The sequence below is a fragment of the Pristis pectinata genome, chromosome 21 (assembly GCF_009764475.1).
Source record: "Pristis pectinata isolate sPriPec2 chromosome 21, sPriPec2.1.pri, whole genome shotgun sequence".
In the NCBI taxonomy this organism is placed as follows: domain Eukaryota; kingdom Metazoa; phylum Chordata; class Chondrichthyes; order Rhinopristiformes; family Pristidae; genus Pristis; species Pristis pectinata.
This window is the reverse complement of record NC_067425.1, coordinates 38,630,807-38,657,444: the sequence shown is the minus strand read 5'-3', so window position 1 is coordinate 38,657,444 and position 26,638 is coordinate 38,630,807. Positions and strand designations below refer to the sequence as shown.

Below are 26,638 nucleotides of genomic sequence, written 5' to 3'. Positions count from 1 at the left end.
AAGTTAGCCTGATCAGAACACTCGGCCCCTCCGCTTCTGTACCGACCGTTGAAATGTAAGACGTTCATTTCTGATAGTCCCGATGTCAGGAGATTAAAAAGCAACAAGCTGCGATGGCCGGGAATCGAACCTCGGTCAACTGCTTGGAAGGCAGCTATGCTCACCACTATACCCCCATCACTCCGTGATGCTGCAGGAGATGCGGTTGCTGAACCGTCTCCAGTGCTGTTTGACTGTGTGACTCAATCATCAGTCCCCGAGCTGCTTTCTGACGGGTCATGCCTCACTCCTTAAGCACAACAAGCGATTGAATCGCTGGAGATCCTGAGACTCCTCCGGTTCACACAGTGAGTTGGGTGTCTGAAAGGCGCCAGTTTTAAAAACAATGAACTAATATTAGTGTGATCCTGTGAGTCTTCCTGTACCCTGACAATCAGAAGATGGGCTACATTGGTCCATCGCTTCCTCGTTAGTATAGTGGTTAGTATCCCCGCCTGTCACGGGGTAGATCGGGGTTCAATTCCCCAACGGGGTGATGTTTATTTCCAAAGTTAACGGGAAATACAAGAGAATTTTTGAATACTAAAACCGACAAAGAGTCTGTTGTTAAAGTGATCAGTTTATCGGAGACTCGGAATGTGGAACAGCCCGGTCTGCAGTTTGCAGTGATCCCGGGACGGCACTATCTCCCGAGAAGAAGGAACATTGTGTTCAGCTTCATGAACAGCTGAAACTTTGCAGAGAACGATCCCAAGTGGATACGTTTTACAGTGGACGGGTCCCGAGTTTAAAGCCACCAGCCCCGGACCCTTCGCTAAGACTCTGATCAAAGTGAACTGGGGAAAGGTCCGGCTGGGCTTCGCTCTGTGACATCAGGCGGACAGGAGCGCATGCGCTGCGTAGCCACGCCCCTGGATCTGATTGACAGCGGGCGGCATCGCACATGCGCCGTGTGTTACAGCTCCGCCTGTGAGCGCCAATCCCTCAGCGAGCGGCGGGAGCGGGTTTAAAGCAGCCGGGAATGGAGAGCTCCCGGGCCCGGGTGCAGGGCGCTGACAGCAGCCTCCTTCCAGCAGCGCATCTTTCTGGGAGCGGTTCGGCAGATGGGCTCAGGGATCGGCACTGAGTCCGGACCCAGGGCAGTGGAGGCGGCGGCTAGAGGGACGAGGAGGAGTGGAGTAGCAACTGTGCAGGGAACATGGAGTGAGTGGGGAGGGAGAGACCGTTCCTGGGCTGGGGGTGGGCATGGCGGGGGAGGCGGAGGGGCCAGGAGCACCGGTCACTGTCACCGCTGCTCTCTCTCCCCAGACCAGGAGGGAAAGTCCCCGGTTCGGTTCCAGTCTCCACGTGTGTGTCGTTAATTGGACAGTGAACAGTGGACACAGAGCCGGACACTCAGGGTGGGGACAGTTTTACAAAATGCGTCTGTTGCAGGTTCACGTTGTGGGGACACAGTTTAAACAGCGGCTCTTTAAAACAGGGGGTCCGGGACCGCAGCAATGGAGAGAATAACAAGGACCCGGAGATAGAGAACCGAAGGAAATCCATCGTTTTGCTCTTCATTATAATCGGCAGTTTCATTCTGTTGTGGGTAACACAGGTGGTGTTCTATATCCATCATCGAATTTCACATATTCACATTTACTTTTCCACTGATCCCCGTTATCTCACAGAATCCACATCGGGAATGCTGCAACTTCTCAGAACCTGCACCAACACGTGTATTTACGCCGTGACTGAGAGCAAATTCCGACAGGAACTGAAGAACGCGGTGAAATACCCGCTGAATCGGATTGTGAAAATTATTAAACGTTCGAAATAAATGGTATGAAACATCACAATTAAATCTGCGAATCTGGTCCCACACGTACATCCCCTACTTGTGGGAAGTGGAAACCGTGTTATGAACGGAGTTCTGAAACGACAGTGACAGCTGATCCTGTCCGCAGCCCGGTCTCACCATCCCAGAGATCCCCATTTGTCCCACACCTCCCTTCCCCACTCGCCTTGCAGCTTGTTACGAACTTTTACCCCTGTTGCCCGGTTCTGACAGCGCATTTTCAACCTGAAGCGTTAATCCCGTTTCTCTTTCTGCAAATGTCTGATCTGTTGTGCGCTTGCACTATTTTTCTCGGCTCTCTCTCTGCCCTTTCCTGCTCCTGTCATGACCCGCTCCATTCTTCACCGTCTTTTTCTTTTCTGTCTCTCTGTCACTCTCTCTTTTTCTCCCCTTCTCTCTCCATAATGCCCGATTCCTTCTCTTTCTCCCTCGAATTTACTTCCGTTTGCAAAATTTAACTGTTTTATAAATGGCGGTAAACAGCCGTTCCCTCTCCCTGAAGCTTCCTCTGGTCCAGAGACAGTAAGTTCCCTCCGCTTCTCCATGTATTTCTTTCCTCCACAGCTGAAATCTCCCAGTGCTGCCAATGTCTTCACAAACCGCTCTGCTTAGTCACTACAATCTGAGCTCTTGTGTGACAGAGTCATGGTCACGGAGTCATGGAGCCCAGCAACTGACCATTCGACACACAGGGTCCACACATCAATCACCGGTTTACACTGATCCCATTTTATTCCCATCAACTTCTCCATTCACTTGCACACGAGGAGCATTTTAAAGGGCCAATTATCTTACCGACATCATGTTCAATTCTATTTTGGAAATTCTCTCCTGCACAGTGGTCCTGGTTGCTCCTGGAAGTCTGTGGACGGCATGGACGTGATGAGCCGAATGGTCTCATTGCTGAGCTGCAAAACAAGAACAAATGTGCACGGAATACGGAGACCCTGTGGGAAGAGGAGTAGAGTTTCAGGTTAAACACCCTTCGTCAGAACTGAAAAGGGAACAAAAGTGCCTGAAAGATGCAGGAAAGGATTTTGACCAGAAACGTTAACTCCTTTCTCTTCCCACAGGTGGCCTCATCTGCTCAGTACTTCAGTATTTCCTGTGGCTGTTTTACGTTTCTGCAATATGATTTTTTTTTAATTTTCACTTCCTATCAGTTCTAAAAATCATCCATCGGCTTCTGACATGAACCCGTGAGTCCAGAGAGTGTGAGTGGCAATGAGATCATCTCTCACTCACTGAACTCCAGAGAGTGTTGACCCACTGTGGCACCATGACAGGCTCTGAAGCGCAGCAAGGAAGGGTGAAAGCAGAACTACAATAGTTAAATTAGACTAGATAGTTAGGGGTAGACGGGAGATCCTGTGGCTGTAAAACATACTCTAGGACGGTGTGATGCGTCCCTGGTGCCAGGGTCGAGAATGTCTCTGAACGGTTGCAGAACATTCTCAAGAGGGAGGGTGAGCAGCCAGAAGTTATTGCCCACATTGGGATAAATGACACAGGCAGAAAAAGGGATGAGGTCCTGCAGACTGAATATCGGGAGTTAGGAAACAGGATAAAAAGGAGGACCTTAAGGGTTGTAATATCTGTATTACTCGTCGTGCCACGGCAGTTGAGGGTAAGAACAGGGCGATATGGCAGACAAATTCGCGGCTGAAGAGTTAATGCCTGGGGAGAGATTCAGATTTTTGGACCACTGGGATCTCTGTGGGACAGAAATTACCTGTACAAGAGGGAACTCTTCCAGAGTCCAAAGATTTTTGGAAGGTGACCAACAATTATTCACCGTTTCCAACATGACTTCCTCCAGTATAACTCAGAGCGTGTCTGCAGTTGAAAAGAATGCAGACTTTGACAAAGCGCGGCATCAACGAGTGTTGATAAAGCTGAAGTTAACGGGAACCAAAAGGAAGATACTGCAAAGGTCAGAGTTATCTCCCGTGCAGTGGAGAACTGTTGCAGTTGTCAGCTGTCCATCTTCCCAGCCCCAGGACATCACTGCAGGATTTCTCCCCCAGGCCCAGCCACAATCAGCTGTTTCATCAACGTCTTTGCTTCCATCACACTTGGGGATGATCGCTGACGATTTAATTGGCTTCCCACTCTCAGCAAATGAAGCATCCCATTCCTGCGTGCACCAAACATCCGGGGATGGGTTGACCATTCACGAGTAATGTTCTCGCAACAGAAGTTCCAGGCAATTACCATCACCGACTGGAGAGGGTCGAACTATCCAACATCGGTATTCCCTTGTTTTACCATCACTGAGTCCCCGAACATCAAAACCCCGGGTGTGACCATTGACCAGAAACTACACTGTGCCAGCGACAGAAACACCGCGACTATTGTGAGATCGGAGTGCTCTGGGGTATTGTTAGAAATCTCTGCTCTTAGAAACTTGTGACTTTATTTTGGCGTAAACTATGTATCATTGAAAAGGTAGAGTTTTGATTGATTCACAGCTGATGTGAGTTGCAAGAAACTCGATTTACAGCTCATCAGCTGTTGCAGATGTCGACTCTCAGCTGAATAATTCCTCTGCTTTGTGTAAATGCAATGCGTCGGAGGGTGGGACCATCACGTGGACGGAACAGGTACTGCACCTTGCACAGCATTGAATACATCTGAAACTGCAAAAGATGAGACTCGTCGCGTCAGCACTGTCAGGGTTTAATTTCCGAGTAAACATTGATACAATATTTTCTAAATAAAATAGGTTGATAATGAGATTATTTCGTCACTTCTTGAAAGGAGATCAGGGGTATAATTCCCATCCCTCATCTTTTCCCGGTCAATCAATGAACGGATCAACGCATTTTCCAGCTCTCACTCTCTCTCTATTCCAGATGCCTACAGAAAACTCAAGACACATCCCGACATGTCCCAGATGATCTGCTCACACTGATTGACGTCCAACTATTCACCACTCTCTCGTGTCTAAGTTTACCCTGTGTAATCTCTCTCCTCACACCCTTCCATTCCCGACAGAGACTCGGTCCTCTTCTTCTGCGCAGAACGATGGCATATCTTCATCCAGTCTCAGTCACTCTCCCTGTTTCACAAGAATATTCCCGTTTGTGCCCTGAGCGCGTGCACTGGACGTTGGAATTCCCTCTTCTGTCTCAGGCCACATTCCCTGTTCCTCTGGTGTTGAGCCCGTCCATCGTTTTCCGATAACTTACCTCCAGTCCATGTTCTCCTCTTCCAGTCCCATCGCCATTTGACATCCTGGTGAATCTCCTCTGCAATCTGTCTCGCGAAATCTGGCCCTCCCTGCAGTGTGGCGAACAGAACTACACGCAGCCCTCCAGTGTGGGCCGACTCAAACTCTAAACGTTTGGAACAAATCCACCCCGCTGTTAAATTCCCTGCACCGCCTCATGAAGGATCTCCTCCGTAGGATGCATCACACCCTTATCTGCATTTGTTGTCACGTTAAGGGTCTCTGTACTTGAAAACCAAGGCTCCACCACCCCCTTAATACTCATTAAAATACACTTGTGCAAGTCAGGGGAGAATTTAATGCACTGATGTCAATCTCGACCCAGTCCATGTCCGCCCTTGTATGTCCAGAATCGGGTCTAAACTGTCCATAAATACTGCGGCAACTGGAAATTGGACATGACAACAAAACCTGTTCTATAACTCAGCAGGTCACGCAAAGCCCATGGAGAGAGAAGACAGAAGTGTCAGGTCAATACCCTGTGACAGCAGACGGAAACATCAGCTCAGCCCCACCAACCGATCTCAGTCTCTCCCACCTGCTGAATCCCCGGTGCTGGGGGAAGAAAACCCGCGTGCTCACCCGCTCTGGACTGTATGTGACTCCACCCCACAGCAATGGGCCCGGCGAACCCATCGGTGGATCAGAAAGGAGGAGGAGAGTGAAACAGGCCCGGCCGCCCAGCCCAGGGCACCCTGCAAAGTCCCCGCATCGCCATCACTGCCTGGGCGCCGGGTCAGGATCCTGGAGCCCCGTCACTGAGAACCCAGTGCAAGATCCCTCACCACACGGAGCGCAGCGGCCGAGGGAGGCGACCCGGCCCCACCTTCTCCAGAGCAGCTGGGGAACGGCAATAAAAGTTGCCCCTGCTGCTGACGCCCACATTCAGAGACTGAGAGCAAACTGGGAGGCTTGAGGTGTGGTAGCGAGGTGAGGAAACCCTGTCCTGCTCTGAGTGAGACTCCCTCCATCTAACTTCCCTCCCGGAGTTCAAGGTGAAATGTCATCGACCTGAAACGTTAACTATTTCTCCACAGATGCTGCCTGACCTGCTGAGTGTTTCCAGCAGTTTCTGTTTATAGTTCAGGATCAGTCCTGTGTCTCTGAGTCTAGGATCGGTGCTGACCCCGTCCATCCCGGGGCACACTGATCCCAGACCATGGCCAATGTTTTTCTGTCTGCCGAGCTGTGAGGAGAGCGGTAGTCGTGGCCGAATGGTCAAGGCAATGGACTAGAAATCCATTGGGGTTTCTCCACCAGGATCGAATCCTGCCGACTACAGGAGCAGCGGGTCCTGCCGGAGTAGCCGGTGTAATCTTGAGGGGATGTTGATTGTTGGTCCCGGAGTGAAAATTCTATGTAATAAATAACACAGTTTTTATTGTCTTTCAATGCTTCCGTTATGAATTTGAAATGTTGACCTGGAAATTCTCTCCGGTGCAGTGTTCCTGGTCACTCTCGACCCTGTTTCCAACCTAAAACGTTACCTCTGGTTCTCTCTCCACAGATGTTGCTCGACGTACTGAGTATTTCTATCGTTTTCTGTTCTATATTGTCCGTGACTCCCTGATCCAAACCATTGATGCAGATTGTGAAAAGCTGGGTCCCACCACCGGTCCCTAGTCACCGCCTACCGACCCGGGTATGGACCATTTATCCTCGCTTCCTGCAGGGTGTATCTGTGGCGTAATTGGTCAGCGCGTTCGGCTGTTAACCGAAAGGTTGGTGGTTCGAGCCCACCCAGGGACGCTGGCGATCCGGCAGCTTTTCCTATCTGTGTCATTGTCAGCTGGGTAACACCGCGCTGTCCGGAGGCGGGCGCTCCCTGCTACTGGGCTCAGTGGGAGCACTCCTTGCGGGGTCAAAGGCCGGAGTCCTGATGCTCCGTTTTCTTTTTACCAGAATGTGCAGTTTTCCTCCGGCGACATACTTGGACATAACGGACTTGCCAGATCTAATGTCTTATTAGGATTTAATTCTAAATGGCCCCTCCCCCAAAAGGTTTTCACGGCGTGTGTGGAGAGAGGGGAACAGGGGCTTGAACTTGGATGATGAGCCATGGACGCACTGAATTGTGGCGCGGGATGGGCCAAATGGCCGGTGCCAGCGTTGTGCTCTGTGTTCCAATAATCCTGTTTTATGCACGACGGGTGAGACCCAGAAGAGTGGACTTCTGAAATTACAGAGCAAGAGTGGGGATGTAGCTCAGTGGGAGACAGCATGTTTTGCATGATATGAGGTCCCGGGTTCAATCCCTGGCATCTTCATGCTGGTGATCTTGTACTTTGAACAATTCCCGGAACAAGTCCCTGCAAAGAATTCTGACCGACCTCAGAACGGACTTGGACTGTGAAATCCAAACCTGATGTTGTCCCGAGCCACAGAGAGCTGGGAAAGTGACATCTGACATGGATAAATCATCTGTCACATTGCACCGCCAACACCCAGAGATGCGCCCCTTAATTTTACCTTGTACCCGGGAGAGAGCACAGAGAGCACAGTGATGGTAACAGTGTGGGACAGGAAGTAAGGAACGGAGGGAGAGAGAGAGGGGGGGGGAAGAGGAGAAGGCAGCAAAAGAAACTGTGTGAAGTCGGAAAGGAAAACGGCAGGAAGAATAAAAGAGGGAATACAGAACGATGCAACTGTTTGCCCAACAGCAGAGTGGCGCAGCGGGAGCGTGCTGGGCCCATAACCCAGAGGTCGGTGGATCGAAACCATCCTCTGCTATTCTTCAGCTGAACATTTTACAACAGGACGCTGTCACGTCTCACATCCCCACAATATACAGTGCACTTCACTTAAAATGAAAATCTCGCGTTTCAATATTAAAGTTCCTCTCATTCCATTATTCCATGTGGACAGGTTCGTTGGGGAGACCGATTGTCCATGCTGAGCTCAGCGATGGTCCAATACACAGTGTTCTCTGTTGTATGAGGCTGTGCTCTGATATAGAACAGAAAATGCTGGAAACACTCAGCAGGTCAGGAGGAAATCGAAAGTGAGTTAACGTTTCAGTGCCGGGACCCGTCATTAGAACCGGGACAGAGAGAGAACAAGTGAATGTTCAGCAGCAGAGAAGGTGAGGAATGGGCAGTGGTGGGAACGGGGGGAACATCTCTGACAGGGTGAGACCAAACACATCACGTGTCGGGGCTGTGGGACACACAGGACAGGCCGGTTTTAGCCATGGGAAGGGGGAAACACGGAGCCACAATGACAGACGGGTGACGGGCAGAAATGTCTAGTTCCGCGACAGGGGGGAGGGGTTTGGAGACGGTATGAGAAAGGTTTTCATCCAAAGGGCGGTTGGTGTCTGGACCGCGCGACCTGCGGGGGCGGCGTAGGCAGGAGTTCTCACAACACCGATGAAGTATCCAGATTAACATTTAAACCGCTGAGGCAGAGACGGTTGTGGGACAAGTACTGGAAAACGGGTTTAGCACAGACGGGAATGTTATGGTCGGTGTGGACATGTCTGTGCTGTGTGACACTGTGACCCTGTATTACACCTGTCAGTGCAGAAGCACCGGGTGTAGTCCGTGTGGGAACGGAGGGGGAGTGAGGAGAGAGCTTGCCCAGGGTAAACATAGACAGGGAGCGGGTGGCGAACAGACTGACGTCACTCAGTGTGAACACGTCATCTGGGACATGTCGGGATCATAGAACATAGAACAGTTCAGCACAGGAACAGGCCCTTCGGCCCACCATGTCTGCGCCGAACACGATGCAGGATTAGATTAAATTCTTCTGCCTGGACATGATCCACATCCCCCCAAATCCCTGTCTATATCCTGCCGTTCCCTGTATATGCATGTACCTATCCAGCAGCCTGCGAAGTAACAGTATTGTATCTGCTTCCACTACTGCACCTGGCAGGCAGTTCCAGGCACCCACCAGTTTCTGTGTAAAACACGTGTTACATACACATTTAAACTCTCTCACCTGAAACGCATGGCCTCAGTATTTGACATTTCTACCCGAGTAAATACATCTGTCTGCCTGCGCTCTCCGTGCCTCTCATAGTTGTATAAACTTCTATCAGGTCTGCTGGCAGCCCCGGACGCTCCAGAGAAAACAGCCCAAATTTGTCTAATATCTCCTTTCAGCTCATACCCTCTAATCCAGGCAGCTCCTGGTAAATCTCTCCTGCACCCTTTCTAAAGCCTCACATCCTTGCTGTAATGGGGCGACCACATGTGTTCCAGTTTGCTGTGGGAATCTGGGACAGAGTGAGACCGGAATCTGCAATGATCTGTTCATTGGTTTACCGGGAAAAGGTGAGGGACGGGAATTCCTTCCCTGACACACTGACCTGCTCACAGAAAGATCTGTACAGATCGTTGTTTACTTGTGACAGTTCTGATGTCGGGAATTAAAACTCTGGAACCTGCGATGGCCGGGAATCGACACCGGGTCAACTGCTTAGGAAGCAGCTATGCTCACCTCTATACCACGATCTCTCGAAGATGCTGCAGGAGATGCGGGTACTGAACCGTCTCCAGTGCTGTTTGACTCTGTGACTCGATCGCCAGTCCCCGAGCTGCTTTCTGACGGGTCATTCCTCACTCTGCTGCAGTCCCTGTTCCGTCCACTTGATGTCGCCACCCTCCAACAGACCGGAGTCGGACATCACCGTGTGATGATTCTACCGGGATCGGACTGATGTGAGAGTCGATCCTGAAATGGTCGAAGAGCGATAAATCGTTTCCTGCCTCTCTCATCAGTAAATGGGAAAATAAATCCTGATTAGGAATCTCATTCTCAACCACATGCAGTTAGACCATAATGGGAGCCCCATCTCCGGCCGGTTCTTGAACACAGTAAGTGACTGAATCGCTGGAGAATCCTGAGACCCCTCCAGTCACACAGTGAGGTGGGTGTCTGAAAGACGCCGGTTTTGCCGTCAACGGACACACATCAAGGTGACTGTGAGTTCTCATGTACCCTGACAACCGAATGACAGGCTACGTCCTTCTATCGGTTCCTCTTTAGTATAGTGGTCAGTATCCCCGTCTGTCACGTGGGAGACCAGGATTCAATCCCCAGATGGAGAAATGCTTATTTCTGTTTCCAAAGGGTACAAAGCCGACAGTTGACCGGCTATTTTCTCCACGGATGCTGCCTGGCCTGCTGAGTTCCTCCAGCGTCATCGCATTTTAAAAATACAAGAGAAATTTTGAATAAAACAAAAGTAAAAGCGATAAAGAGATTGTTGTTGCAGTGATCAGTTCATCGGACATCCGGCAAGTGGAACAGGCCGGTCTGCAGAGAGCCCGGGACGGGAGGGTCTCCCGAAAAGAAAGGACTTTGCGTTCAGCCTCAGGAACAGCTGAAACACTTTGCAGAGAACGATCCCAAATGGACATGTTTTACAGCGGGCGGTCCCGGGAGTAAAGCCGCCCTGTCCCTCTTCCAGCTCCGGACCCTTCGCTCAGACTCTGATCAAAGTGAACTGGGGAAAGGTCCGGCTGCGCCGCGTAGCCCCGCCCCCGGCCCTGATTGACAGCGGGCGGCAGAGCACATGCGCCGTGTGCTGCAACTCCGCCTGTGAGCGCCATTCCCTCAGCGAGCGGCGGGAGCGGGTTTAAAGCAGCCGGGAATGGAGAGCTCCCGGGCCCGGGGGCAGGGCGCTGACAGCAGCCTCCTTTCAGCAGCGCATCGCTCGGGGAGCCACTCCGCAGATGGGCTCAGGGATCGGCATGGAGCCGGACCCAGGGCAGTGGAGGCGGCGGCTGGGGGGAAGAGGCGGAGTGGTATAGCGACTGGGCCCGGAACATGGAGTGAGTGGGGAGGGAGAGGCCGGTCCCGGGCTGGGGTGGGCAGGGCGGGAGGACGGAACTCGGAAAGAGCTGCGGGTGACGGTCATTGCTGTTTCCTCTCCCTGGACAAAGAGGGAAAGTCCCCGGTCTGGTTCCAGTCTCCCCGTGTGTATTGTTACTGGACAGTGAGCAGTGGACACAGAGCCGGACACTCAGGGTGGGGGCAGTTTTACACTGAGCGTCTGTTTCAGGCTTTAGGTGAGGAGTGCGGGCGACACGCTTTAAACAGCGGCTGTTTCGCTCCGGTTGAGCGGTGAGTCCGCCGGGAGAGGTGAGTGGAAATGCGAGCTGTGTCAATCTCCCTGCTCCAGGGGCAGTCCCGTTCCCGGATCCGTGCCGGGATGTGGCAGTGTGTGTGTCCCTCACTTGGTGCGGAGCTGCCGCCCTCTGCTGGTCGGCAGAAGCTGAGAGCTGCAGCCCTACAGCGGCCTCACACACTGGCACTGGCTGTACCGGCCGCTTCACACAGCCGTCTGCCTTTTACCTCTCCGTCACTGATCCCGTTTCCTTCTCCTTTCCACAGGGACAGACTTCAATCAACTCTGATGTTCCCTGCTCCCGAGGCACAAGGAACAGAGCAGCCGCTCCGTCTCTCACACACCAGGTACGTTACAGAGCACGGAGACACTGCAGACAGCAGCGACATTCAGTCGCACACTGAGCCCAAGGCCCAGACACACATTTCCAATACAACAGTTGAATGGCAGGAGTGAACATGGTCCCTTAAAGATCAACCAGATCATCTGTATGTGGAACCGTAGGATATGGGTGAGGTTCTGAACACATATTTTTCACCTGTATTGACAATGAAAAAGGACATGAATGGCAGGGAGCTCGGGACAGATGTCTTGAAGAGAGACCACGTGACAGTGGAGGAGGAGCTGGAGGTCTTAAAATGCACCAAGGTAGATATCGCCCTGAGGCCTGACCAAGTGTATCCTGGGACTTTGTGGGATGGTCAGGAAGACATTATATGGCCCCTTGTGGAGATACTTGTATCATCAATAGCCACGGGTGAGGGGCCGGAAGACTGGATGGTGGCTTATGTTGTGCTGTAATTTAAGAAGGGCTGCAAGGAAAAGCCTGGGAGCTACAGAGCGATGGGCCAGTTATTGGAGGGTGGTCTGAGAGCCGAGATCTACCTGCATTGGGAAAGACAGGAAACGATTATGGATGGTCAACCAGGCTCTGTCTGTGGCAATTGTGTCTCTCAAATTTGGTTGTTCTTTTTTTAAAGAGGCATCCAAGGAGATAGATGAGGGAAGTGCGGTAGACATTGTCTGCATGGACTTCAGCAAGGCATTTGACAAGGTCCTGCATGATTGGCTAGTCTGGGAGGTTGGATCACATGTGATCCAGGGTGAGCTGGTCAAATGGACACAATATTGGTTTAATAGCTCGAGACAGAGGGTAATTTTTCAGCCTGGAGGCCTGTGACCAGAGGTGCAGCACAAGGATCAGTGCTGGGTCTGCTGTTGTTTGTATCAGAATCATTTATATGAACGATTTGGTGGCCGTGTCAGTGAGTTTGCAGCTGATACTAAACTGGGTGGCATAGTGGACAGTGAAGAAATTGATATGATATTGGTTTATTATTGTCACTTGTACCGAGGTACAGTGAGAAGCTTGTCTAACAAACCGATCGTACAGGTCAATTCATTACACAGTGCAGTTACATTGAGTTAGTACAGAGTGCATTGAGGTAGTACAGGTAAAACCAATAACAGTATAGAATAAAGTGTCACCGCTGCAGAGAAAGTGCAGTGCAATAAGGTGCGAGGTCACAACAAGTTAGATCGTTAGGTCAATCTCTGATTACAAAGGGATCTTGATCAACTATGTCAGTGGGCCATGGAATGTTGGATCAATGTGAGATGTTGCATCTTGGTAAGACAAACCAGGGCAGGACTGACACATTAAGTTGTCGGGCCCTGGGAGTGTTGTAGAACGGAGAGACCTGGGGGTGTAGTTACCTCATTCTTCAAAGTGACAACACAAGTAGACAGGGTGGTGAAGAAGGCGTTTGACATGCTTGCCTTCATCGGTCAGGATATTGGGCACCAGAACTGGGACATTATGTTACAGCTGTACACGCCGTTGGGAAAGCTGCATTTAGAGCACTGTGTACAGTTCTGGGTGTCCTGCTGCCAGACACAGGTCTTTCAACTGGAGAGGGTGCAAAGGAGATTTGAGGATGTTATTGGGACTCGAAGGCCTGGGTAATGTCCTACTGGATAGTCTAAGAGTTTCTCACCCCTGAAGTGTATGTGACCCCAGAGAGATTTATAAAACCATGGCGGACATAGCTCAGATGAACAGCCAATGTCTTTTCCCCAGGGGAGGGGAGTCCAAATCTAGAGGCAATGGTTTGAAGTGAGAGAGGAAAGATTTAAAAGGGACCTGGGGGCAGGTTTATCATACAGAACGTGGCGCGTATATGGGACGAGCTGCCAGAAGAGGTGGTACAAGCAGGTACAGTTACAATATTTAAAAGGCATCTAGACAGTTCCATGGAGAGGAAAGGTTTACAGGGATATGGGCCAAATGCAGGCAAATGTGAACAGTTCAGGCAGGCCACTTGGTTGGCATGGATGACTTGTGCTGAGGGGCCTGTTTCTGTGCTGTATAACTCTGTGACTCTAAGGCTGCTGGTGTTGCAGAGCTGGGGGGCAGTTTCAGCAGTGAGAAGGTTGCAGAGAGGGTTTGGGGTGTAGACAGGATAAGTGAATGGGTGAGGACGGGGCAGATGGAACAGAATGTGGGGAAATGTGAGCTCATCCACTCCCAGAGGAAACACGGAAAAGGAGAGAACTTTTTCCATGGGGACAGAGTGAAATGTTCAGAGGGACCTGGGTGTCCTTGTAAACAAACCACTGGCAGTGACCATGCAGGAACAGCAGGTCATTAGGGAGGCCGACAGTATTTTGTCCTGTGATGCAGGAGGATTGGAGAGCAGGAGTAGAGATGTCTCACTGGGATTATATGGGGCCCTGGTGAGAGCGCACCTTGAACATTGTGTCCAGGTCTGGTCTCACTACCTCAGGAAGGATCTATCTGCGATAGAGACAGTGCAGTGAATGTTCCCCACACTGACTGGACTGGTTGCAGGGAGGGCAGGTCCCCTGTGTGAGAGGACAGTGAGTGGGCTGGGCCTGTATTCTCTGGGGTTGAGGGGAAGAAGGGGAGATCCAATGGAGACTTGCAGAATTGTTGGAGGGTGTGACAGACCGCATACAGGGAGGGTGTTTCTGCTGTCTGAGGGGTCTGTAGTGAAGGGTCACAGTCTCAGAATGAGGGGTTGGAGCTTCGAGGACAAAGTCCAGAAGCTGCTTCCTTCATCAGAGGAAGGTTCACCTTGATATTCCTGACCTGTGGACTGTGGAGACCCAGGTTCAGTATATGCTGGGCTGAGACTGATAGTTTCTGGGAGATATTTAGTCATCCAGGGAGTCGCTGTACCTGTGGGTAGTGCAGGAGGGTGGTGCTGAGGTCAAAGACCAGCCGTGACCTCATTGACCGGTGGAGCACACACGAGGGGCTGGATGGGAACATGTGGAACAGGAGCAGGACGAGTGGGAGAGAGGGACGGATCAGAGGGAGGAAACATTGTTCAGCACCTTTACACACAAAGACTTCAGCGGCCCTGATAATCACGTCCCGGGCTGTTCAGAGCAGCGTGGGTGGAAATGGAGACCCTGCCCATCATTTCCCATCCCTTTTCTGGCTACAGGTGGGGTGCCGGAGGACTGGAAGGCTGCTGACGTGGTATCTGTGGCTACAGAGGGAGACAGGGACAGACTGAGTTATTACAGGCCGGTCACCGTCACAGCAGTGCTGGGTAATTACTGGGGGGGATTCTGAGGGACGGCAGGAATCACCACTGAGAGCGGCTTCAGGATTGGATTATTGGATTTGGAGTGGGTTTGCCCATGGGAGAGAGAGGGTGGTGGTTGATGGGACTTATTCTGGTGGGAGGTCCGTGACTTGGCTGGAAATGTGGATGGGTCGGTTAGTAAGTTTGCAGACAATACAAAGATTGGTGGCATTGTGGACAGTGTTGAGGATTGCCGAAGGATACAGTGGGATATGGTTCATTTGCCGATATCAGCAGATGAATTTTAATGCAGCCAAATGTGAGGTATTGCACTTTGGGAGATAACATCTACAGGGACAGTACGTAGTTAATGGCAGGACCCTTAACAGTATTGATGTAGAGAGGGAACTTGGGGTCCAAGTCCATCGCTCCATGAGAGTGGCTGCACAGATTGATTGGATGGTAAAGAAGGTGTACAGCATGCCTGCCTTTATTAGTCAAGGCACTGAGTTCAAGAGTTAGGAGGATATGTTGCAGCTTTACAAAACTTTATTTTTAAGCTTTGCTTTCAGTTCTGCTCACCCCAAAGAGAAAACATAGAAAACATAGAAAACCTATGCACAATTCAGGCCCTTCAGCACACAAAGCTGTGCCGAACATGTCCCTACCTTAGAAATTTTGCAGGCTTTTCCATAGCCCTCTATTTTTCTAAGCTCCATGTACCTATCCAAAAGTCTCTTAAAAGACCCTATTGTATCTGCTTCCACAAACTTTGCCGGCAGCCCATTCCACGCACTCACCACTCTGAGTAAAACACTTACCCCTAACATCTCCTCTATACCTACTCTCCAGCACCTTAAACTTATGTCCTCTTGTGGCCACCATTTCAGCCTTGGGGAAAAGCCTCTGACTATCTACCCGATCAATGCCTCTTATCTGATATACCTCTATCAGGTCCCCCCTCATCCTACGTTGCTCCAAGGAGAAAAGGCCGAGTGGCCTCAGCCTGCTTTCTTAAGGTATGCTCCGCATTCCAGGAAGCATCCTTGTAAATCTCCTCTGCACCCTCTCTATGGCTTCCACATTCTTCCTGTAGTGAGGCGACCAGAATTGAGAACAATACTCCAAGTGGGGTCTGACCAGGGACCTATATCGCTGCAACAATACCTCTCGGCTCCTAAATTCAATTCCCCGTTTGATGGACAATACACCAAATGCCTTCTTAACCACATAGTCAACCTGCGCAGCCACTTTGAGCGTCCTATGGACTCGGACCCCAAGATCCCTCTGATCCTCCACACTGCCAAGAGTCCTACCATTAATACTATATTCCGCCAACATATTTGACCTATCAAAATGAACCACTTCACACTTATCTGGGTTGAACTGCATCTGCCACTTCTCAACCCAACTCTGCATCCTATCTATGTCCCTCTGGAACCTCTGACAGCCCTCCAAACTATCCATAACATCCCCAACCTTCGTGTCATCCGGAAACTTACTAACCCACCCCTCCACTTCCTCAGCCAGGTCATTTATAAAAATCACAAAGAGGAAGGGTCCCAAAACAGATCCCTGATGTCCACCACTGGTTATCGACCTCCACTCAGAATATGACCCTTCAACAACCACTCTTTGCCTTCTGTGGGCCAGCGAGTTCTGGATCCACACTGCAATGTCCCCTTGGATCCCATGTCTCCTCACCTTCTCCATAAGCCTTCTATGGGGTACCTTATCGAACGCCTTGCTGAAATCCATATGCACTACATCTATTGCTCTCCCTTCATCGATGTGCTTAGTCACATCCTCAAAAAATTCAATCAGGCTCGTAAGGCAGGACCTGCCCTTGACAAAGCCATGTTGACTATTCCTAATCATATTATACCTCTCCAAATGTTCAAATGTTGCACTTGGAGAAAACAATTTTCAGGCCACACTTGGAGTATTGAGTGCAGTTCTGGTCACACTATTGCAGGAAGGATGTGGAGGCTTTGTGCAGGGTTCAGAAGAGGTTTACCAGGATACTGCCTGGATTGGAGGGTATTAGCACTAAGGAGAGTTTGGACAAACTTGGATTGTTTTCTCTGGAGTGTTGGAGATTGAGGGGAGACCTGACAGAAGTTTATAAAATTATAACAGGAGAACTGGGGGAGATAGTTAGGGTCTTTTTCCCTGTAAAAATGTCGAACTCTGGAGGCCATGGCTTAATGGTGAGTGGCAGGAAGTTTAAAGGGGATGTGTGCACTAATTAATTTTCCACAGGTGGTATGTGCCTGGAACACACTGCCAGGGTGGTAGTGGAAGCAGACCTGAGAGTGGCATTCAGTGGGTAAGACAGGCACATCCATGTGCAGGGATTGGAGGGATAAGGATCCTGCGCAGGTGAAGGGATTAGTTTAATTTGGCATCACTGTCAGCACAGACACTGTGGGCTGGAGTTCCTGTTTTAAATTATATTTTTTTTACTTTTATTTACAGCATGGTAACAGGCCCTAACGGCCCAACGAGTCTGCGCTGCACATTTTAAACCCAATTAACCTACCCGTACGTCTTTGCAATGTGGGAGGAAACCGGAGCACCCGGAGGAAACCCATGCAGACACGGGAGAACATACAAACGCCTTACAGACGGCGACGGGAATCAAACCCCAATCGCTGGCGCTGTAATAGCGTCGCAGTAACCACTACGCTACCGTGCCGCCCTGTGCTGTACTGTTGTGTATTATGTAGAGTGTACATGATGTGGTCCACATGGATGTCAGCAAGCTGTTGGACAAATCCCACAAGGAAGGTCGATCCCATGGGATCCAGGGTAAAGTGACAAGTTAGATGCCAGACTGTGTGAGTGACAGGAAGTGAGGGGAACAGTTGACAAGGGCTTCTGTGCCTGAAGGCTGCCTGCAGTGGGACTCCCTGGGGACCAGGACCTGGGCCCATGCATTTGATGGGAAAGGACGACTCTGCTGTCGGTGTGAGGAGCTGATGGAGGAGTTTGCAGATGTTACAATAATTGGCCATGTGGCTGACAGTGAGGAGGGAAGCTGAAGGCTGCAGGGAGATATCAGTGGGCTGGGCAGATGGACAGACAGGGGGTAAATGGAATTTAATCTGGGGAAGTGAGGTGATGCAGGTGGGGAGCCAAAATGGCCAGGGGACACACAGTACATGGTGGGATGTGGAGAAGTGTGGAGGGTTAGAGGGACCCTAGGAAGCATGTGGACAGGTCCCTGAAGGTGAGGAGGTGTAGGATTAATAAACGATAACTGTATTCATATCTTAAGACGGATGAGAATTATGGCTGCTCGAAATACTGATTTAAAAAGTGTCCTTCAGGCCAGAACAGCCACACCACTGCTTACCTGGGCTGGGTGCTGTGTGGTAATTGCTGTGTCTGGAACTTAATTGGATTCCCATTATGATTGACTATGGAGATGATGGTCAATCTTAACGGGAAATGGGAAGGCTGTCTCAAACAATGAAGGTGATACCTACCTTTGTCTCACCCGATTGCAAAATGATTAGCTGAACCTGTGGTATGAGGCTGCTCTTTGTCCATCTGCAGTAGCCCTTTGTCCGTTTCCTGCTCAACCAAGAACTCCGGCACCTGACTCATTAAAGTGTGCGTGACAATACCTGTATAAATCTCTGTCTACCCCTTTGTACTGAGAGAACTTGGGAAGCGACTCTTAGTGAGTGCTGAAGAGAATTGTCCTAGCGGTGCACTGCTAATAAAGGTATTTGTTCGAATCGACCTCGTGGCACTGTGTTATTTACAGCGGACAGATAGGGAAATTGATTTCGGGACGACAAAGGTAGGAGGACAAGTGGGTCGCTGGGTTAAGGAGGCAGATGGAAGACTTGCCTTTGTTGGCTGAAGGCACAGAATTGCAGAGCAGGGAGCTCTGCTGGAGCTGTAGAAACGCAAGTTGGGCCACAGCTGGAGCGCTGCGTCCAGTCCTGGTCACCAGCCCACAGGGACACACTGACATCCGAATTAGGAGCAGGAGTCCCCACTCAGCCCCTCCCACCTGCTCTGTCATTTAATGCATTCACGGCTGGTCTCAGTTTAACATCAAACTCCAGGCTCCTGTCTGCCCACAGTAACATCTCACCCCCTTCCTTATAACGTATCTCAATAAAAGGTTCAAACACTCTGCTCCCAACACCCTTTGGGGAAAAGAATTCCAAAGATTCAACAATCTCTGAGGCAAAAAAAAGATAATTGCAAAATAAAACATCTTTAAAAATATCGTAAATAAGCTTTGGCTCAAATGAGAGATGACTTATCATTAAACAGCGGTCCCTGGTTCAAGATTCTCCCATACTATGAACATTCCTCCACCGCCGTGGCCTGTCAGGACCCCTCAGGACCTCTTCCTGGTTTAATCAAGTCCCCTCTCCCTCTTCTAAACTGCAGCAGATACAAGCCCAGACTGTCCAACCTTTCCTCATCAGACAACAGGCCCAGTGCCAGTGTTGGTCCAGTAAACCTTCTCTGAACTGCTTCCAATACATTAACACCCTTCACTAAATCCAGAGCCCATTACTGTACAGGTGTTCCAGATGTGGCCTCACTACTGCCCCACATGTGAAGCACAACCTCCTCACATTTGTATTCAATTCCCCCATCAATAACAGACAACATTCTGTTAGTTTTCCTCATGATTTGCTGCAAATGCAACAAACCTGCGAACAGGCCTTTGGCCCGCGATGCCTATGTCTCCATAATTCCAGATTAGACGGCACATCTGCCTGACCATGGTCTCCATCTCTCCTCCCTCTCTCAGCTCATGTACCTGTCCAAATGCCTCTTCAGTGTTGCATTTGTATCACTTCCACCGCCTCCACTGGCAGCATATTCCCGGCACTGACTCCACACTATGTAAAATAAAATTTGCTTCATTCATCTCCTTTAAATGTTCACCCTCTCACCTTAAACCGATGCCCAGTAGCATCAGATATTTCCACCCTGGCAAAAAGACCCTGACCATCTCCCCATTCTGTGCCTCTCATAATCCTATGTACTTCTCTCAGATCTTCCCTCATCCTCCAGAGAAAATAATCCAAGTTTGTCCAAGCTTTCCTGACAGCTAATACTCTTGAATGCAGGCAGTACATTGGTGAACCACTTCTGCACCATTTCCATAGCCTCCACATCCTTCCTGTATCCTGGCAACAAGGACTGCACCCAGTTCTCCAGATGTGGCCCAACCAAAGTTTTCTACAGCTGCAACATCACTTCCCAAGTATTATAATCAGTACCCTGAGCTGTACCCTACAACGGCTGTACCAGCCTGTCTCCATGTAATACCACTTTCAGGGAGGTATGGACTTGCAGCCAAAGATGCCTCAGTACATTAATGCTCTTCTCTAGTACCCTGCTATTTACTGTATACATCAACGTTTGACCTCCCAAAGGACAACATCTCATTCCTGTTAGGTTTAAATTCCAACCTCTTCTCTGCCCATATTTCCAAAGGGTCTTTATCCTGCTCCGTCCTTTGACAACTTTCATTGCCATCCACAACTGCACAAACAATTGTCATCAGCTAGTGAATCAGCCCATGTGCATTGTCATCTGATCAAACAGAGGTCCCATCACCAATACCTGTGGATGACACATCCACAGTCAGAAGAGACTGAGTTCCTTGAGCCCAAATGTTGCAACACAGCACAGACCAGTTCAAAACTTCCACACGGGGTCTTGAGGAAAGTCACATTATTTCTCCGAAGAAGAGTGTTGCGTTGAATATCTGCAGATGCACAGTTCCAAAGTGTGTTCAGTGCAGTGTCACGAACCAGCAACAAAAGAAACACACTGAGCATGATTCAGTGTTAAAAACTATTTTATTAATCACTACTTATGATAATACGTAAAATAAAAGTAAAAATGTTAGTATGTTAGAATTCAAAAATGTTAAACCTTGAACGTTAACCCCAAAACTAAACTCTTCGTGCGTGTGTGTGTGGCAAAGTCCAAAACTCCCAGTTCCGGAATGGTTCTTAAAGTTCAGTTCCGCAAGCCATAAGGTGAAACATGAGCAAGGGCTTCTTCAACAACCACCGTTGTCTGAAGATCAGACATAGACGTAGAGAAACATAGAGAGAGTAAATACGAAATCCAAATGTTCCACGATGGAATCCAAATGACACTTCAGTGTTTACTCGGTAGTGACTTCCTCACCCCGAAAAGCATCCAAATCGTGGTCGTCCACACACACAAATACCTGTTTCCTTCTACAGGTCAGCAACAAAGTGAACTCCACCGGATTACTTCCATATATGGATTTCAGTGGCAGATACAGTTATTGTTTGTCATCCATCGATAGAGAAAACAGGCAGGCTGGTGTCTCTCTCCCTTCTCCCTTTCTCTCCTTCTTCTTCTAACTTCTTCAACAACGTCATTACGTCCTTTATCTTCTATTGACGTAAGCACACCCCACACACACATACACAGACACTCTCTATCTTAAAGGGACTTTCACTGAGTCCGTAACAGCAGCCAGAAGCATTGATACTGACGGAATAATATATAGTTTTTTTCTTAGGGTATTCAAAGAACAAATAGATTTAATCAGATTATTCATTTGTGAGGAAGAAAACCTGAATACACCTTTCATTCCTGCACTCTATGAGGAACTGACAGGTACACACTCTCATTGCATCCGAGATTGCCATTTAAGAATGAAACCCACACTCTCACACTGTACCTGAGACTGACAGGTACAGAATTAACCCCACACTCTCACACTGTACCACAGTAATTCAGGTACAGAATATACCCCACACGCTCACACTGTACCTGAGACTGACAGGTAGAGGATGGAACCCACACACTCAGACTGTACCAGAGACTGACAGGTACAGAATGAACCCCAAACTCTCACACTGTACCAGCATCGGACAGGTACAGTATGAACCCCACACTCTCACACTGTCCCAGAGACTGACAGGTACAGAATGAACTTCACTCTCTCACACTGTACCAGAGGCTGACAGCTACAGTACGAACCCCACACTCTCACACTGTACCAGCGTCTGACCGGTACAGAATGAACCTCACACTATATAAGTGACTGGCTGGTACAGAATTTTGTGACCAGTCTGGTTTGTGGAATCTCTTGAAGATATTGCTGAAAACCTCACCACCCCTCCTTGTTAGCACCTCAGCGAATTCACCCATTACCTGACCCAGGTTAATCTCTGCCTTTCTGAATGGAGTTAACAGTGTCCTTTGGAATCGATTTCGAAAATTTCCCCACAACTGAAGTTACACTGAGAGACCTCTAATTTCTTGGGTGTGGTCATTCCTCACATTTGAATGGACAACCACCAGCTCCCATCGGGCAGGAGGTACAGACGCCTGAAGTCCCACACCACCAGGTTTAAGAACAGCAGCTTCCTATGAACCATTCAGTTCTTGAACCAACTTACACAATCCTGATCACTATCACTATCTCAGTACGGCAGCACTATGGCCACTTTACACCACAGTGGTCTTTGCTTCATTTTGTTCTGTTTGTATAATTTCTTGTGTAATTGTGGACAATATTTACTTGACGTTTTTCTTGTGAATGTCGTGTCTGTGATGCTGCTGCAGTTAAGCTTTTCATTACACCTGTGCACACATGGACTTGTGCAGATGACAGTAAACTCGACTCTGACCTGCAAATTTACACAGAAACGTGCCTCACGGAACATCTCTCAGCTTCGGTCCCTGCAGCCCTTGTTCATGAAATAAACATGTTCGGGTTTGCTTTTTACATTTTCCCTTTCAATTTCCCCCCAATACCCTCCCTCTGTCCTCCGCCCTTGCTGGCGCATTAACCGGCAGCAACAACTGCCCCAGACCGGCGCCAGTTCCCAGTCCGCAGTGTTACCCGGACCCAACACTGGGCAGTGGGGCGGCTTCTGATTGGTGGAGAGCGGCATTGTGATTTGTTCCCGCAGATATCCAATCAAAAGATCTGTCTGTGGGTGATTAGTCTCTCTAAACAGCCAATGGAAACTCCTGGTTCCCCATCCCTCATTAGCATAGGGCGGGGAGGCTGCCTATTTAATCCGCGCTCCGAGCTGGTTCCGCTTATTTCTGGCTCTGAAACCGACTGAAGAAACAGCCGAGCCGCAGAAATCCGCTCCTAAGAAAGTCACCAAGAAAGCCTTGCCCAAACCTGCGGGCAAGAACCGCAAGAGGGCGAGGAAGGAGAGTTACTCCATCTACATCTACAAAGTGATGAAGCAGGTTAATCCCGACACCGGCATCTCCTCCAAGGTCAATTGCATCATGAACTCGTTCGGCAGCGATATTTTCGAGCGCATCGCGGGCGAGGCTTCCCGCCTGGCCCATTACAACAAGCGGTCGACCATCACCTCCCAGGAGATCCAGACGGCCGTGCACCTACTGCTGCCCGGGGAGCTGGCCAAGCACGCCGTGTCGGAAGGGACCAAGGCGGTGACCAAGTACACCAGCTCCAAGTGAAGCTCCACAAATTGCTGACAGACCAAACCAAAAACCCAACGGCTATTTTAAGAGTCACCCACAGTTTCCATGAAAGTTATACAAATATTTAGACACTAAATTACAACAGAATTATTCTGGCAATTTCTTCTTTGGGAGCTAATTCTAATTGTCTTCGTGTTAATCAGAATTTCAGGTTGTGCTGTGCCGTATAATTCCGGAGTCTCAGTTAAATTCCATCCCACCCCACTGCAGTAATGCAGAACCTTTACCAACTTCTTTCCCGTAGGTTGTTGGTCGTTGATTGTATGAAGAGCGGACAATTGCCGTTGTTAATGGTTTAATTCTCACGGGGAATGCGGTTTATTAACTTCTGTCCCATTCGCTGTCACTGCTCTGCATCCTATTTCTATTCGAGACCACAATAGGTTCTTGCACAGAACAACTTCTTAAACTCCAGGCTCGACTCCGCCGCAGTTTGTAAGAAGAGACCCGTCCAAACCCCGATACTGCTCACAGAGTGACCGGCCGCTCACAGAAGCTGATAATCGATCAGTTACAAGTTGAAAGAAATCAGAGAATTAAATTCCCAGAAACTCTCGGAATATCATTTAGAATTACAGTGTCATGTAAACGTGCTGGGTCTCAGTGACGGGAGAAGATATGGAGACAGGTTCCACATATACACTTTTATAATTTGATTTTAGATTGTCGTTGAACAAAGGAGTTTTTGGCGGGCTTTTCAAATTTCAATTTATTTTGGCCAATTGACAGTTATTTTCCGCGCTTCTCCAGCTGCCCTCTGTTCATTGGTGAATACGACCGCTCTCTGATTGGGTTATTCCTTCCACCAGTAATATTAGGCGCTGTTCCACCAATCAGAAGCGCCCCACTGCATTCCCCCAGCAGGTACAAGCAGGACAAGTGCGGGAGGATTCCCTCATTCTCTGGGATACACTTGCTGAGATTGTGGAAATGTCTGGACAAAGCTCTGTCCAAGGCCAAGTCTCGCTCGTCCCGGGCCGGACTGCAGTTCCCTGTGGGCCGTGTTCACAGGCTCCTGAGGAAGGGCAACTATGCTGAGCGGGTGGGTGCCGGAGCTCCTGTCTATCTGGCTGCTGTGCTCGAGCATCTGACGGCTGAAATCCTGGACCTGGCCGGCAACGCGGCCCGGGTCAACAATAAGTACCCTTATCATCCCCAGCCACCTGCAGCTGGCCGTCCGCAACGACGAGGAGCTCAACAAGCTGCTGGGAGGGGTGACCATCGCTCAGGGCGGGGTGCTGCCCAATATCCAGGCCGTGCTGTTGCCCAAGAAAACCGGCGGCGCCAGCAAGTGAAGAGACAGAAAGTGAACACGGTGACCCAAAGGCTCTTTTCAGAGCCACTCACGGTGTCCGTGTAAGGGCTGATCAGCTGGTGGGATGAGTGTGGGGAAGGGAGCTGTGTGTGAAATTATAAACGGCACTCTAGAGTTAATGGGTGACATACAATCTATTTAAGTTCTGTGTATCGTGTGCAGAGCAAATTGAGAAAAAATAGCATTTAAATGTATTTTACTGTAACCAACTCCAGTCGCGATACCGGACATGAGAACGGGGCCCAGACTAGCTGAACAGCAGTGACTCCCGGCACCGTTTCCAGTGAGGCTCCGCAGCCCCGCAGGGTGTCGTCGCCGCTGACGGTAGCAGGACAATGAACGGGAGGGGCGGCTCTTTCTTCTGCCGGGATGGTGGTCGGTGAAAGAGCCGTTTGTTGTCCTTGGTACCGAGGCCCTTGCTGTCTGTGACACAGGTGAATGGTTTGGAAGTCGATGAAGGAACCGCAATCAGTAAGTTTGCAGATGATGTGAATATTCGTGGTGTTATTGATGGTGTGGAGGGTAGTCTGAAGCCACAGGTCAATGTGTTGGTGAGATGGGCAGAGATATGGCAGGTAGAGTTTAATCCTGATAAATGTGCTGGGCTACATGTTGGGAGGGCACGATTACACATCGTGTAATCCGAGGGAGTGTTGTGGAACAGGCACCTTGGTGTACACGTTCTATGATGCTTGAGACAAAGAGATAGCGTGGTTAAGAAGCCACATGGGATTTTGGCCTTCATTGGTCGGGGCACTGAATTTAAGAGCAGCGAGGTTATGCGCCGGCGTCATCTCCACAGAAAGTAAAACGAACCCAGCGCCAGGTGAAATTTCTGGGCCCCTTCTTGTGCTACTGAGCGGTGTCTCACTCCCGAACGTATTGCACCCATCATTGCCACCCCACCGCCCACTACTTCATAGGGTAGTGCGCCTTCTTAGGGTTAGTAAATATCTGCAGGCAGTGGCTACCTAACGTGGCGTTCCTTACTAAGCACCTCACACCCTTGGCCTCAAGCCAGTCTGTGGGACCCTTTGAACTTATGAAAGAACAAAGGGGAGGCCTTTGATAGCCTCAAACAGGCCCTTGCCAGCGCCCCGGCCCTGGGACGCCCTTTGTATGATCGCCCATTTCAGGTCTTTGTGAATGTCCTAGAGGACTGCGCTACAGCCATCCTTACTCATTTCCATGGGGATAGGAAAAGACCGGTGGCATACTACTCCACTCGGCTGGACCCAGTTGCGAGGGGACCCACCGTGCTCACAAATGCTTCCAGCCATTTATTCCCTAGTAACAGCAGCCTCCAATATAACCCTGCATTTATTTTATTCCTCCCATACCGTAACGGCACTCTTAACCTCTCACCAGACGCAACACCTTACCCAGGGCCGCTTAAACAAAAATGAGGTAGCACTCCTGAATAACCCACTCCTCACTTTTGTCTACTGTACGACTGTTAATCCTGCCACCTTCCTGGAGGCCCCAGCTGAGGATCTTGCGGACCGACCTCATGACTGTCTAATGCGTAACCACTTTTTAACTGCACCCTGTCCAAACCTTTCAGATAAGGCCATCCAGTCAGCCGACTTAAACCTGTACGTCGACGGTAGTTCCTACGTTTCTGAACAGGGTACCTGCCTTTGTGGCTATGCCGTGGGAAACGACATAGTGGAAAGAGTATGGAATCTGAATCTCTGCAGCCCCCAGTCTCTGCCCAAAAAGCAGAACTCTTTGCCCTGACCCGAGCTTGCATTTTAGCCAAGGACAAAGTAGCTAATGTCTTCACTGACTCCCGCTATGCTTTTGGAGTTGCCCATGATTTTCGCCAACTCTGGGCACACAGGGGATTTCTGACCTCTACAGGTAGCCCCATACAGAATGCGGTTTATGTAAAGAACCTCCTCCAAGCCATCCTCCTCCCAAACAAATTGGCCATCATTAGATGCTCCTCTCACATTTCAGATGCCTCCCCAGTAACCCAGGGCAATAACAGGGCAGATACAGAAGCGAAATTGGCAGCACGCCAGGGTCTAAAATCATTTCCACTGTGTAAAAACAAGCAGTTGTTTGCAAGCTAAAGATAGCAACGCCGGGCACCCCAGATATGGTCACT

General features: G+C 49.8%; 1 protein-coding gene, 1 long non-coding RNA gene and 3 other non-coding genes across 5 annotated transcripts; all 5 read left to right on the top strand.

Annotated features, from left to right (window-relative positions):
- Positions 1–6,272: 6,272 nt before the first annotated feature.
- trnas-aga (transfer RNA serine (anticodon AGA)) lies at positions 6,273–6,353 on the top strand. Its single transcript has one exon. It is a non-coding gene; the product is annotated as a tRNA-Ser (tRNA).
- A 394-nt stretch (positions 6,354–6,747) lies between these two features.
- On the top strand, positions 6,748–6,821 carry trnan-guu (transfer RNA asparagine (anticodon GUU)). Its single transcript has one exon. It is a non-coding gene; the product is annotated as a tRNA-Asn (tRNA).
- A 909-nt stretch (positions 6,822–7,730) lies between these two features.
- Positions 7,731–7,802, top strand: trnam-cau (transfer RNA methionine (anticodon CAU)). Its single transcript has one exon. It is a non-coding gene; the product is annotated as a tRNA-Met (tRNA).
- A 2,923-nt stretch (positions 7,803–10,725) lies between these two features.
- On the top strand, positions 10,726–18,412 carry LOC127581387 (uncharacterized). Its single transcript, XR_007957949.1, has 3 exons — positions 10,726–10,855; positions 11,418–11,498; positions 17,187–18,412. It is a non-coding gene; the product is annotated as an uncharacterized LOC127581387 (long non-coding RNA).
- A 3,937-nt stretch (positions 18,413–22,349) lies between these two features.
- LOC127581518 (histone H2B.v1-like) lies at positions 22,350–24,505 on the top strand. Its single transcript, XM_052035977.1, is given in 4 exon segments — positions 22,350–22,355; positions 22,746–23,179; positions 24,171–24,351; positions 24,353–24,505. Coding segments are annotated over 4 exon segments (774 nt in total).
- The last annotated feature ends 2,133 nt before the right edge of the window (positions 24,506–26,638 follow it).